General features: G+C 39.9%; 1 protein-coding gene across 2 annotated transcripts in view; it reads left to right on the forward strand.

Annotated features, from left to right (window-relative positions):
• The window catches only part of atp7b (ATPase copper transporting beta), a 31,065-nt gene that overhangs the window by 11,118 nt on the left and 7,055 nt on the right, over window positions 1-12,892 (forward strand). For both annotated transcript variants that reach the window (XM_040051400.1, XM_040051401.1), the window contains exons 2-11: window positions 190-961; window positions 4,853-5,074; window positions 5,151-5,314; window positions 5,385-5,546; window positions 5,638-5,711; window positions 6,394-6,577; window positions 6,715-6,948; window positions 10,561-10,652; window positions 10,737-10,864; window positions 11,536-11,690. In XM_040051400.1, the coding sequence (XP_039907334.1) occupies window positions 190-961; window positions 4,853-5,074; window positions 5,151-5,314; window positions 5,385-5,546; window positions 5,638-5,711; window positions 6,394-6,577; window positions 6,715-6,948; window positions 10,561-10,652; window positions 10,737-10,864; window positions 11,536-11,690 (2,187 nt within the window). The remainder of the gene's footprint in view (window positions 1-189; window positions 962-4,852; window positions 5,075-5,150; window positions 5,315-5,384; window positions 5,547-5,637; window positions 5,712-6,393; window positions 6,578-6,714; window positions 6,949-10,560; window positions 10,653-10,736; window positions 10,865-11,535; window positions 11,691-12,892) is intronic.

The following is a 12,892-nucleotide window of genomic DNA, read 5'->3' on the forward strand; positions in this document are numbered from 1 at the left end:
ACGGTTTCTGGATCTTATCCTTCTGTCTTACTACATATCTTAATAATAGCATTCTGTAAAGATGGCCTTTATTCTTAAAATATGACCTAAGATATTGTAATTTTAAGATAAATTGTAATAATTATTGTCCCTACATTTCCAAAAATAAAAAAAATGCTGAATTGATATGCTCTTCTGTTGTCCTTCCAGGAGAATGACCATGACATTGAGAAACAAGGCTTTGAAAACCTGGCCTACGAGTATGGGAGCCAGACTGAGCTCTGCCCTCCACCTAAAGCTGCCTCAAGAGCAGCTTTTAAACTTCAGCGGATCACCTCTGAGCATGAGGTCCACATCATCCAAACCAGAATCTGCAGCCTGAATGGAATAATTGCTGTCACATGGTCTGTACCCAACAGTTTGGCCAAGGTGGACTATGATGCTTCAGTTATTCCAACCAAAGAGATCGCCCTGGAACTACAGACCTTGGGATACAGCGTGGAGTCTGTGGTGCAGATCAGGGTGGATGGTATGCACTGCCAGTCCTGTGTGCAGTCCATTCAGGGACAGATCGGGGAGCTGCAGGGGGTTTCACATATTCAGGTGTCTCTTCAGGACAAAGCAGCGCTGATTGTTTTTCAGCCTCTTCTAGTCACACATGAAGAGCTGAGAGACAAAATTGAGGACATGGGCTTTGATACTGCTTTGTTATCTGAGGACCCATCAGTAGAAGATTTAAGTTTCTGGCAGAAAAAGGAGGTGGATGCCTCCACCCAGACTGTAACCATTTTGATTGGAGGGATGACTTGCAGCTCTTGTGTGCAGACAATAGAAGGGAGGATCTCTCAGATGACTGGAGTGCGGTTCATAGCGGTGTCCCTGGAGGTGGAAAAGGGAACAATAACCTTTGATCCCTATTTGACAGAGCCAGAGCAGCTCAGGGCAGCTATTGAGGACATGGGCTTTGACGCCTCACTTAAAGGTAGGTAACAAAAATAAATGTTTGCTTAATGAAGCTTTTAAAAAATATATTATTTTAGGATTATTTCAGTTTTCTTTTTCAGTGTGTCAAATCTTAATAAATAGTGAGGGTGACAACTGACTGAACATCCAGGGAACAGTTAGCATTTGTTTTTGCCATCCTGTTTTTCTTTAACATCTTACTTGAGCTCCGCAGCACTTGGTCCAGATCACAACCTAAAGATCCCAGAACTTCTCCAACATAAAGGGACACAAACACTCAGGAACTAGATACCTTACCCATTAGTTCACATGGTAGCAGGTGTTAGCTTGACTCCAGCTGATCAGGCTTGGACAAGAAGTTGTGCATTTTAATTTATTTTGGGTAGAATTTGGCACAGGTTGGTGCATTTTTTCCCTATCCCTATCTTTCCATTTCTGAGTTTGTACATCATTTCCCCAAATCTCAGTGCCTCTCACCAGAGATGCAAGAACAGTAGCACAGCTGGATCATCTGACCAATTTTTAATTTGTTATGGCCCACTGCTGTATTGGCTGATCTCAGGTGTCAGGGCAAGACAGAAACAAGAGGTAAAAAGTAAAAAAGTAAAGTCTACATTTTATGCAATATTATAACTAATAATAATAATAATAATAATAATAATAATAATAATAATAATAATAATACTGATTAAAGGCATACACAGACCAATGGGATGAACATGAAAAACAACTCTCATGCCTCAGTGGCACCTCATCTCTTCATCTGCTATTTCTGTCAGGCAAGGAGTGAGTTGGGAACTCAAGTATCTTTGAACTAGTTTTTACACCCGAGGTAGAAAAGCACCCATTGTTTGATGTCCTTGGAGGGGTTTGCTTTCATTTAGAAAATGTCTGCCATTAACCGTAAAATCGTGTGCATGCTATCTAAAGGGTTTCTTAGAAGAGGTATGTTGTTTAGAGTAAACCAGAAACTCAACGGTTACTCTGGGAACCAGACAACTGTACTCCTCAGTGAAACTCTGAGAGCCCTTATCCTTACCAGGGCTTTAATTGCAGAAACAGCCTGCCAAGATGAGGGATTAATGCAGGCAGATTATGAACAAATTCTTTAATTTCTCTTTATCTTGCTCAGCTCTCAGTGTCAGGTTTTATTGGCCTCTATTGGCCTCTTATTGGGATAGAAGTTATATATCATGTGGTTGTATATCATATGCCAGTGAGCTGTAAAAAAAAGTCTATCCAAATTTCTCAAACTAAGCAAATGCTTGGTTATTTTCTCTTCTGCATTATCTGTTTAGCAGAAGGTGTGGGAGAAGATTGTGGACTTAAAGTAAAAAAAATAAAATAAATCCAGCTTGCTTTAGAAATGCCATTCATGCTCGTTTCCAATTCTGTGCTTTGAAGCTATATGAGAGTTAAACAATCAAAAATCATTCCTGTTTACTTTGTGCGCCATATATTTCCAGTACAACAGGGAATCATGCCACCTGCAGATGTTCTCTGACAACCGAGTTGTTAGTTCCTACCATGTTATCCAATCCATTAATCCATTTGTTTCACTGTGAAGGCATACAATGTTTTAACCCTTGTATGGTGTTCGGGTCTGTGAGACCCGTTTTCACTTTTTTTCAAAAGAAAAATGAAACAATTAATTATTTTTTCAACCTGAAATTCATTGGCTTTGGCTTATTTTCTGTGAAGAACATAAATCCGAACTAATTTTCAATGACCTCATACTGTACCTCCCCCCACGCATTTACATTACATACAAGGTGTTCGGGTCCACTGGACCCAGGTCTAATAAAAGTGTTGAAAGTGTAGGTCCTGTGTTCCCACGCTCTGTCTTCCTCCTTTCTGGTGCTGCTGATAGTGTTTTCTTCCCCTCCTGCTCCCGCACAAAGTTGCAACATTGTTAAAAATTCAACTACCAACACCGTCTGCTCTGACATTCCCGCACATTTTACCCTCTTTCTTGAGGGATCCAAATTTTATTTTCTCATACCCTGTCCCACCTGAAAATTAGGGGCATAATACTATAAATAAGACTTTGCCAGTGTGGTTCTTTATCGCAACTGATCAAGATGGCAAAAGATTATCTGCTGCGAGGGCCATCCAATTGATTTTGGAAGAGAGAGGGGCTTCGGATGATGATGTTGACAAAGAGGTTTCAGAACATTTTACATTTCTGAAAATTCAGAGTCTGACAGTGACTTTGAAGAAGAGGATGAGGTTGAGCACCATTTAGTAACAAAACGAAGACGAGTACCCCATCTGCAGCCAGCTCCAGGACCAGAACAAGCCCACCAGACAGCAAGTGAAGAAATATGGATGTCAATAACTGGTGAAATTGAATGGTCTTCTTGCCCAAGAAATGAGCCACCCTGCAGAGCTGTTACTGTGATAAGCCAGGGCCAACACGGCTGACAGTTACTCATGTGCAGGACATCAAGTCTTCATTTGAGCTTTTCATCCCAGATTCCATCCAGAAAATTATTCTGGATTGCAGTAATCTAGAAGGAAGGTGTGTTTTTGGAGAGAGGTGGAAGGAGATGGACCAAATTCATCTAAGAACCCCAAAGGCCTACTTTGGGGTTCTTATTCTTGCAGGAGTTTTCAGGTCCGAAGGGGAATCCACAGAATCCCTGTGGGATGCAGAAACTGGCAAGAACCTTTCCGTGCATCAATGTCTCTGGAAAACTTCCACAAAATTTCCAGGATTATCCGTTTTGATAACTGAGACGACAGACCAGCTCGACGGCAGAGAGACAAGCTAGCTGCCATCAGGACAATGTGGGATAAGTGGGTGCACCACCTCCCCCTGTTTTACAAACCTGGGCCTAATGTCACCATTGATGAGCAGCTGATCCCATTTAGTTGTGAAACATATTGCTTCACGTGTAAATGTGTTGTCTTTCCACTCACTCCACTTGATTATAACTGATTTATTTTTTTATAACATTTTATGAAAAAACCAACCCCAAAAAAAACCGAGAAGCACATTGATTCATAAATGTGATCTAACAAAGGTAAAGGGAAAAAATTAACCATGTTTGCTGTTCATATGGCTTGTAATTGGGATGAAGTAAACATCTGTTGAGTAATTTAACATAAAATTGTTTGATAGTGTTAATTTGGAAAGCCAAAACTCTAGCGGGTCCACCAGACCCATGAACACTGGCTGAGTAACAAAAATATGAACACCACACAAGGGTTAAAGAGTTCAAGCAAACAAGTAACTTATGTTCCTATTGCTTTAAAGTTTGGAGATGACCCATGGAAAATAAGGCTTTTTCCTAATTTGTGTGAACCTGACCGTTGACCCTTGTCTTCTATAAGCTGTGAAAGTTTGACATTTTAAGATATATTCATGCATGTGTGATTTTGCAAAACTTTATGGCGTCACTGTGATGCCTCTCCAGGCCTTTTCACAGGATATATTACTTGATATTATTCCTTGAAGTGTTTTTTCCAAGGTCAACTTTGACCTTAAACAATAAATGTCAATGTTAAATACTTAGCCAACCTAGGTACTCATGTCCCCCAGGGCCTAGTATATTGCTGTGAAATCTGAAAAATTATGGGTGATATAAAGATTTTACTAACTTTCGCATCTGGTATGACCTTGACTTTGACCGATTTTCTTGAAAATTAAATCACCTCAAGCTGTTATTGGTATCGGTTATTGCTATCTACCATCACACAAAATTCGAAAACTCTGGTTGCCACACTGCTAACAAACAGACAAAAAAATAAATGAAAGAGATTATATCCTCCCTCCCTTCAGGGAGAGAATAGGATGAGTTTTTAAAATTTCTAGTTGGACTATGGTGATTGAAGATTCTAAGTTGAGCCTCATAAATCTGTAGAGCTACAAACTTATATGGCGCCTCCATATTTTTTGTCCTTTCAGAACCTATAAAGAGTGTTCAGAGTCATGAAAAGTCCCAGCCTGTAAGCTTTGGACTTTCTGACATGTCGACAAACAGGCCTGTAGTCAGCAATGGGACGGGTTCACAGGCACCATCTGCAAGTTCGCCTGAGATAAAAGCACAGAAATGCTTCATCTGCATTACGGGGATGACCTGTGCCTCCTGTGTGTCCAACATCGAGAGGAACCTGCTCAAACACAGAGGTGAGCGACTTCCAGGGATGAGGCATTTGAACTGAGATGAAGATTGTTGATAAAGTGTACTGTGTTTGTTAACCAGGAATCCTCTCAGTGTTGGTGTCGCTAATGGCCGGTAAGGCGGAGGTGAAGTATGATTCACATGTCCTGGATGCTGCTGCAGTGACTGAGCTCATCAAAGACTTGGGCTTTGGTGCCAAAGTGATTGAGGATAATGCAGTAGCACATGGAAAGCTGGACCTCACTGTAAGTCTGCGGGACACCATATAATGCAGAATTTTGTGCAAATTCCACATCACATGTAGTTCACATGCAGATAACAGGCATGACGTGCGCATCATGTGTCCACAACATCGAGTCCAAGCTCAACTTAACCAGAGGGATCCTCATGGCTTCGGTCGCACTGGCAACCAACAAAGCTCAGGTTGAGTTTGACCCAGAGGTGCTCGGACCTCGGGATATTATCAAGATCATCCAGGTGTTTATCACAGGACTTTTAAAAGCCATCTTAAACCTACAATTTTTTTTACACATGCAATTTCACACCTTGGAGTTTCTCCTCATTTCAGGGTCTTGGATTTGAGGCCAGGCTGGAGCAGGCGGGCTTCAAAAACAACCTCGATCACAAAGAAGAAATTCGACAGCAAGTATCTGGTTTACAGTTCTTATTTTTAAATGGATGCTAACTTTTTAACAATTAACAATTTTCTAACAATTAAACCCTGAGAGTATGCCATTGACAGGTGGAGAGTTATAACCAGCACATGGTGGTTTTGATCTATATATACCCCAGGTCATGCTTAAACCCACAATCCCTCACTACACTTTCTTTCACTACTGGAAAAGGCTTTTTAGATTTAGGTCAGAGTTAACATTTCTATTAATTAGTACTTGTACCAACTTTCACTTTTCCTTAAATGTCATACAGATGGACTGTTTCTGCTCTTAGCTATATATGAGAGGTGCAAGACCAGAGGTGGTAAAACTAGATTTTCTTAGTGTACAGGCTGCGTTCAGCTGACTTGCTGCTCTTTGTGAATTTAGAACACTGAATTCAACAAGATGTCAGCAGATTTTTCACAGCTATCATGACTGATTTTCCATCCCCTACACTGTCACCATACTAGACTGTATACAGTTGTCAGGCAATTTGAAATTACCGGCCCTTCTCCGTTTGGCCACCAGGGGAACATGTGCAGCTAAAAAAGGCGTCAGATTATTAGCTTACCGCTAAATTTTTCCATAAAAATGACTAGCAGTACAAGAAATCAGTGCAAAGGATGAATGTTTTTTTCACAATAGACATGTCTGCCTGGTTTTTGCAGGTGGAAGAACTCATTTCTGTTGAGCCTGGTCTTTGGCTTGCCTGTGATGGGTCTCATGATCTACATGATGGTGATGGACAACCTGCACCAAGAACACGGGGGCTCCATGCCAACCGAGCACAATGTACTTCCGGGCCTCTCCATCCTTAACCTGCTTTTCTTTGTGCTCTGCACACCTGTCCAGGTGAGGAAGCACAATCTGAGCTAAACCTTTAATCACACATGAGTGCGTTTTCTTTGCTAAGGATGGTAAAAGTGTATGACTCACGGTGGAGCATGAATCCTTCCCCTCACTGGATCCTTGTGTCTTCCTTGATGCAGATCTTTGGAGGTCGATACTTTTACATTCAGGCCTACCGTTCGCTAAAACATCGCACTGCCAACATGGATGTGCTAATTGTGTTAGCCACCTCCATTGCCTACATCTATTCCTGCGTGGTCCTCATCGTGGCCATGGCGGAGCAGGCCAGCCAGAGCCCTGTGACCTTTTTCGACACTCCACCCATGCTCTTTGTGTTCATCGCTTTGGGACGATGGCTGGAACACATCGCAAAGGTAAAATAAAAATAAAAACAGGTTTATGAGGCCCAGTGTTGGGTAAGTTACTTTAAATTAGTAACTTAGTTACATTACTAGTTACTTCTATCAAAAGTAACTCAGTTACTTCAAGTTACTCGTTACTTTCAGAGTAACTAGTTACTAGGAAAAGTAACTTTGGTTTTACTCAGAATTCTCTTGTTAATGTGTTGCTTCCATAACTGGATACCCAGCAAGATTGCCAGTCTTCTAGCTTGCTTACTTGCCACAAGTGCACTGTGCCACCTACCAATAGAAAGGAAAAAATAATGTGCACATTTCTACGAGAGAAATCCCACGCCTGATTCTATCCTAGCCTGCTTTTTACATCCAACACAAAAACTGCAGTCGTGGTGCTTTCGATTGTACTCAGAACTCGGAAATTCTGCCTTCTGAATAGGAAGATGTAGGTAACACCAGACTGAAGATGAGCTGCATACAGAGCTGGACTGGGACAAAAAAAAAATCGTCCCGGGCATTTTGACTAGAGACCGGCCCACCATTATAGGAAAAATCATAAAACCTTTGAATGAAAATAAACACTGTTGTGACAGTGATGTACACTGTTCTGATGGTACATATGTATCAATCTATCAATTGTTTGTTGCAAGACTCAGATAATTATTTTTTTAAAAGTGAGACATTTTAAATGAGAATAAGAAAGTATTTCCTTGTGCCCCCCTTTCCCTTTTAATGCCCTACATGGACCCCTGGCAACACTTTGCTAGACCCGCCCCTGCACAGTTACCAGCTGTCAGCTACTTAGAAAAAGATCCTGGTGTTATTTGTCTCTCAGGAACAGTTCATAACTTCCCTTCAACTCATTCATGTCACCTAAAAGGTAAACCTGTTTCTCCATCACAGCTCTGATGATTCAGTAAGGACATCTCATGGTTTCATCTTCATGTTTCCCTCTCACCATATAACCAAACCGATATCATGACCAGCAGGTTTACAGCTGTGGCTCCAGCAAACATCAGCTGATACTAGAAATTAATATTAAATAAATTCTAACAACAGCTGATCAAGCTTAAAAGTGCTGCTGTTGTTTAACGCGACATCAGCTGGTTTCCTCTTTCTGGCGCAAAGTGGGCGATAAATAAACAAGAGAGAAAAGCCATCAGCTGATCATTGATCAGTTTCATGATTGAAGTAGAAACAGGAGAGGGAGGGTGAGAGGATGAGAGAAGAAGAGGCAGCTGTGCAGCAAAGACACAGAGTAACTCCAGCTTTGTGTCTTTTTCATTGTAGCTGAAACACAAACTGTGTTCCTTTCCACCTCAATACGAAACGCATGATATTTTCTCTGAATACGAGACGATTCCGTTTTTTACGGACGGTTGGCAACTCTATTAATTAACCTTATGAACAAAATAAAGTTCAACATCATTAACTTCATAGCACCCACCCAGCTGTATAGAAACTCCGTCATGCTAGCTAGCACGCAGTACGAAAAAGTCAGCATAACGAAAATAAACTCCACCTAAACTTGGTTCATATCTGACCCAGATGGACTGCAGGTTATAACTTCTTACCTGAAGTTCAGTTCACCTGACACTCGGACCAGCGGCCGCTTTGGGTCTCTCCTCTTGCCTCCCTTTTCCTTAATCCACCTGTGCTGGCTTCCACCACTTGCTAATGTTATTGAATCTGTGGAAGCTCCGCGGAAGCCACCACACGAAGTAACGAATAACGAGCCTATCTAAATCCCAGTAACGAGTAACGCGTTCCCGGTTTTGGCATAATAACTAGTTACCGTGCTCGTTACCACAATAATAACTTAGTTACTGTAACGCGTTACTTAATAACGCGTTAGTCCCAACACTGATGAGGCCTAATTCTAGGAAACTATAAACTGTCAAATCACTGCTGATTCTTGGAATCAGCTCACTACAGTTGCTTATATATGACCTAATTCAAACTTGCACTGTTTGCATTAGGCAGCATGTTTGTTTTTTCTCCAGGCTTTTATTGCCATATTTTAATGACTCTTCAGAGGGCTGATGTTTTTATTGTGCTAGACAATGATTAACTGAACATCAGCTGATGCTACATCACAATCACAGGACTGCATTCAATTTGATGATGAAGTTGCTTGCATTTTATATCTGCAGTGCATGGTTTTTATTATCTTGTGCAGTACTCAAATAATAGCTGTAACAGAGTTATTACTATTTACTATTAGTACTTCACTGGCTTCTGATGATGGCTAGCCACCATGACCTCACCCGCTGGTTACCAATCTTTTCTTTTAAGTTCGCCAGTATTTTACTTGTAAATTTTCTATTCTTTCCTGTGAATTTTTCGTTTTTTCTTCGAAATTTGCAATTTCTAGTAAATTTGCCATGTTTTTGTTATAAATCTTTTTTTCTTGCTATTTTGATGCTCTTTTCAAAATAAGTTTTGAAAATTTTGCCAAATGTATCATTCTCCTAATTAGTTTTTCTTTGCAATGTTAATATTTTTTTCTAGTAATTTTGACAGATTTTTGTTGCAACCATTGCATTACGTGAGTTTCAGACATCTAAAAGTCCCAGCACAGAATTGTGCCAGGATCTCCGACACTGTGTTCTCATAAAGTTTATCCAAGTTTGACAATTGTCCTTTAAATGTTAACAGTTTATTTCTTATACAATTTTGTCCTTATAAACTTGACAGTATTTTCTCACAAATTTGCTATTTTTATGGGAAATTTGCTGATTGTTAACTTTAACTTTCACTCTTGCCAGTGTTTTACTTTTAAATGTATTTATTTATTTATTTTTGTAAAGCTTTGGCAAATTTTACAGGTGTTTTACTAATAGATTTTCTTTTTTTTCCCCGAGAGTTGGCCAGTGAAAATTGACAATTGTTTCGATTGTTTTTTTCCCTCAGATTTTAAAAGGTTTCCCCCCTCTATAAATTTGACATCTTTATCATAAAGTTTGATATTTATTTATATTTTGAAAAAAAAAATTAGTCATTAATTTAAATTTTGTTCTTACAAATGTGACAGATCATAAATTGACAAATAAATCTTCATGTTTTTCTGCTAAATTTCTCATTTTTCCCCACATTTTTGCCAGGTTTTCTCTTGTGCTGTTTTTTCCTCATGAACTTACATCTGCATATGTGAAATTATTACTAACTGATTCATCATAAGCTTCTGTACTCTGGCTTGGACAAAAACACAAAGAAGCTAAAACATTGTTATATGAGCCGTCTCAGAAATGAAATGCTGTAGATTAATTTCCTGTCTTTGTGGTGGGACACTAGCAGCAGGTGTTTTAACACCAGTGAGAGAAGGCCCATTCATTATACGCATATTTACCAGCAGGAGAGCATGAACTTTCTTCTGTCGCCATCTCAGCGGCACACTTGTGAAAATCTGGGAACACAGATTTTTCTTGCAAAATTACTTTATGCAGATATAACCTAGATACATACAAATTCTCACATTTCCGCGGTAACTATACAACCATGTGACTGTAGCAATTCAAAACGCTCATACTTAGTAGACAGGAGAGTGTATGAGGTCATACCATTAGTGCAGTACATCTTTGTTTTAAGACTGTAACGATACATTCTCCTGTGCTGTTTCTACTGTCTTAGAGTAAAACCTCAGAGGCTTTGGCCAAATTAATGTCACTTCAAGCCACCGATGCCACTGTGGTCACGTTGGGATCTGACAAATCCATCATCAGGTGAGACATGTAAGATAAATAAATAAAACCATCACCTCTGTGGTACATGACGTGTGTGTCTGTAAAAATATTTTTATGCCTCAGTGAGGAGCAGGTGCTGGTGGAGCTTGTTCAGAGGGGCGATATTGTGAAGGTTGTCCCTGGAGGGAAGTTCCCAGTCGATGGGAAAGTGATTGAAGGGAGCTCCATGGCAGATGAGTCCTTGATTACAGGTAGGAGGGAGTGAATGATGCGAATCCTTGGCTTTGAATGTGGATTTCAGGCATCTTAAGCCAAATTTAGAATTAATTTCTGTGAGTTTTCCGTCTCTGTGTGGCAGAACAAGTGGCATGCATTGCAGATCTTTAGTCCCAGAGGTTACATTTGTGTAATTAAGTTATAAAGTCTTATAAATGTAATCAGAGATGTCTGGTTTGTGTAGGTAAAAAATTTTTTGCATGCAGGTTTGAAAAAAACATTCATTTTAATAAAAAGAATCATCTGGCATTTTTTAGATTCAACCTATTGAAAATCAAAGAATCTGATTTTATACCAATTTATTAGGAACCAGAACTAGAAAAGAAAATAACTAAGAATACTGACATAAAAAGATAAAGGGAAATTAATCAGAAATATCAAAATTTCATGAGTCTGAGGCCACAACTTTGGACTGCTGTAACAAGCAAGAGTGCTCGAGAAAGCCAGTTCTTAATTACAGCTGGTGGGTGATTGGTGGGTGAAGAAGAAGGGGTGAAAGCCAGTGATCCAACAGAGTGGTTGAGCAGTTGAGCCTCTGAAAGGACCTCTGGAGCAGAAACAAACCACAGTTACACAAAAGGCAGAAGATGACTGTGACACCATCATTTAGTCACTTGTTGCAATTTTTTTCCTCTCTTTCTGTCAGGTGAGCCAATGCCCGTTAGTAAGAAGGTGGGCAGTTTGGTGATTGCCGGCTCCATTAACGCTCACGGTGCCCTTCTGGTGGAGGCCACTCATGTCGGTACTGAAACAACACTGTCACAAATAGTCAAACTGGTCGAAGAGGCACAGACCTCTAAGGTAAGCTATAAAAATCACAATTTTAAACTATAAGGTTACTCACATGTGTTTAATAATAATGACAATGATAATAAACTTTATTTATAAAGCACACTTAAAACCAAGCTTATACCAAGGTGCTTAACAAGTAACATAGAGAATAAAAGGAAGATAATAGAAGTAAAAATAGGACCAAAGCAAGTACTAGGTATGCAAGCAGATAACTGTCACTGATACATAGGAGAAGCAGCAGATACAGAACAAACAAGGAATTAAATGAGCATAAAAGTGCATAGTGTAAAATCACAAGTCAAATGTTAACTAGAAGGAAAGGAAAGATTGAACAAGTGGGTCTTTAGTCGTGATTTAAACAATGCAACAGAATCAGAGGCGCGGATAGTGAGAGGGAGGTTATTCCACAGTACCGGGGCAGCCAGAGCAAACGCACGGTCACCCCAAGACTTCTGCTGAGATCTAGGTTGCGCCAGAAGTAGTTGAGTAGCAGATCTAAGTGTTCTAACAGGAGTATGTGGCCTGAGAAGTTCACTAAGATAACTTGGTGCTAATTTATTAATAGTTTTGAATGTAAGGAGTAATATTTTAAATTGAATACGGTACTTAATGGGCAGCCAGTGCAAACCAGCTAGAACAGGAGTAATAGAGCAGAATTTCCTGGTACCAGTCAGGAGGCGGGCTGCCGCATTTTGGACTGTTTTTATATGATCGGATGACACAAATGGAATATTTGCAGCAGTCCCTTAATAGCTTACAGACTTTCTTGAGCAATAGTTCTCCAGCTTTCTGAAGCTCTTTAAACTGTTTCTTTGGACTCATTTTCAGTCCAGTCCTTGTATCTGAGCATTTTTAAAGGAAATTTTTAATTTATTATTTTTGTTTGTTAAGCCACTTAACACTCTACTAGGAATCATTCAAGCATAAACAGGCTCCCAACTCAAGAGATGAACCAAGAAACCAAGGTCACGTTAAAGTTCGTATGGTTGTCTAACAGTGATAAATTTACTGTAATACGATTGGCTGTCATGTGGACAGCATGGCAAATGCATAAAGTTCCATAAAGAACCTGCTCTTGGAGGGCTGGAAGTCCTGCATGGTTGAAAAGTTCTTGTTGCTGAGTTTTTACAGTGTAGTTATGATGAAGGCAGTGCTTACTGCTACCGTGGTGTGCAGACACTGTAGACACTCAAAAGAGACTGTTCACAAAA

The sequence above is a fragment of the Simochromis diagramma genome, unplaced genomic scaffold (genome assembly GCF_900408965.1).
Source record: "Simochromis diagramma unplaced genomic scaffold, fSimDia1.1 OVJJ01000107.1, whole genome shotgun sequence".
Lineage (NCBI taxonomy): Eukaryota > Metazoa > Chordata > Actinopteri > Cichliformes > Cichlidae > Simochromis > Simochromis diagramma.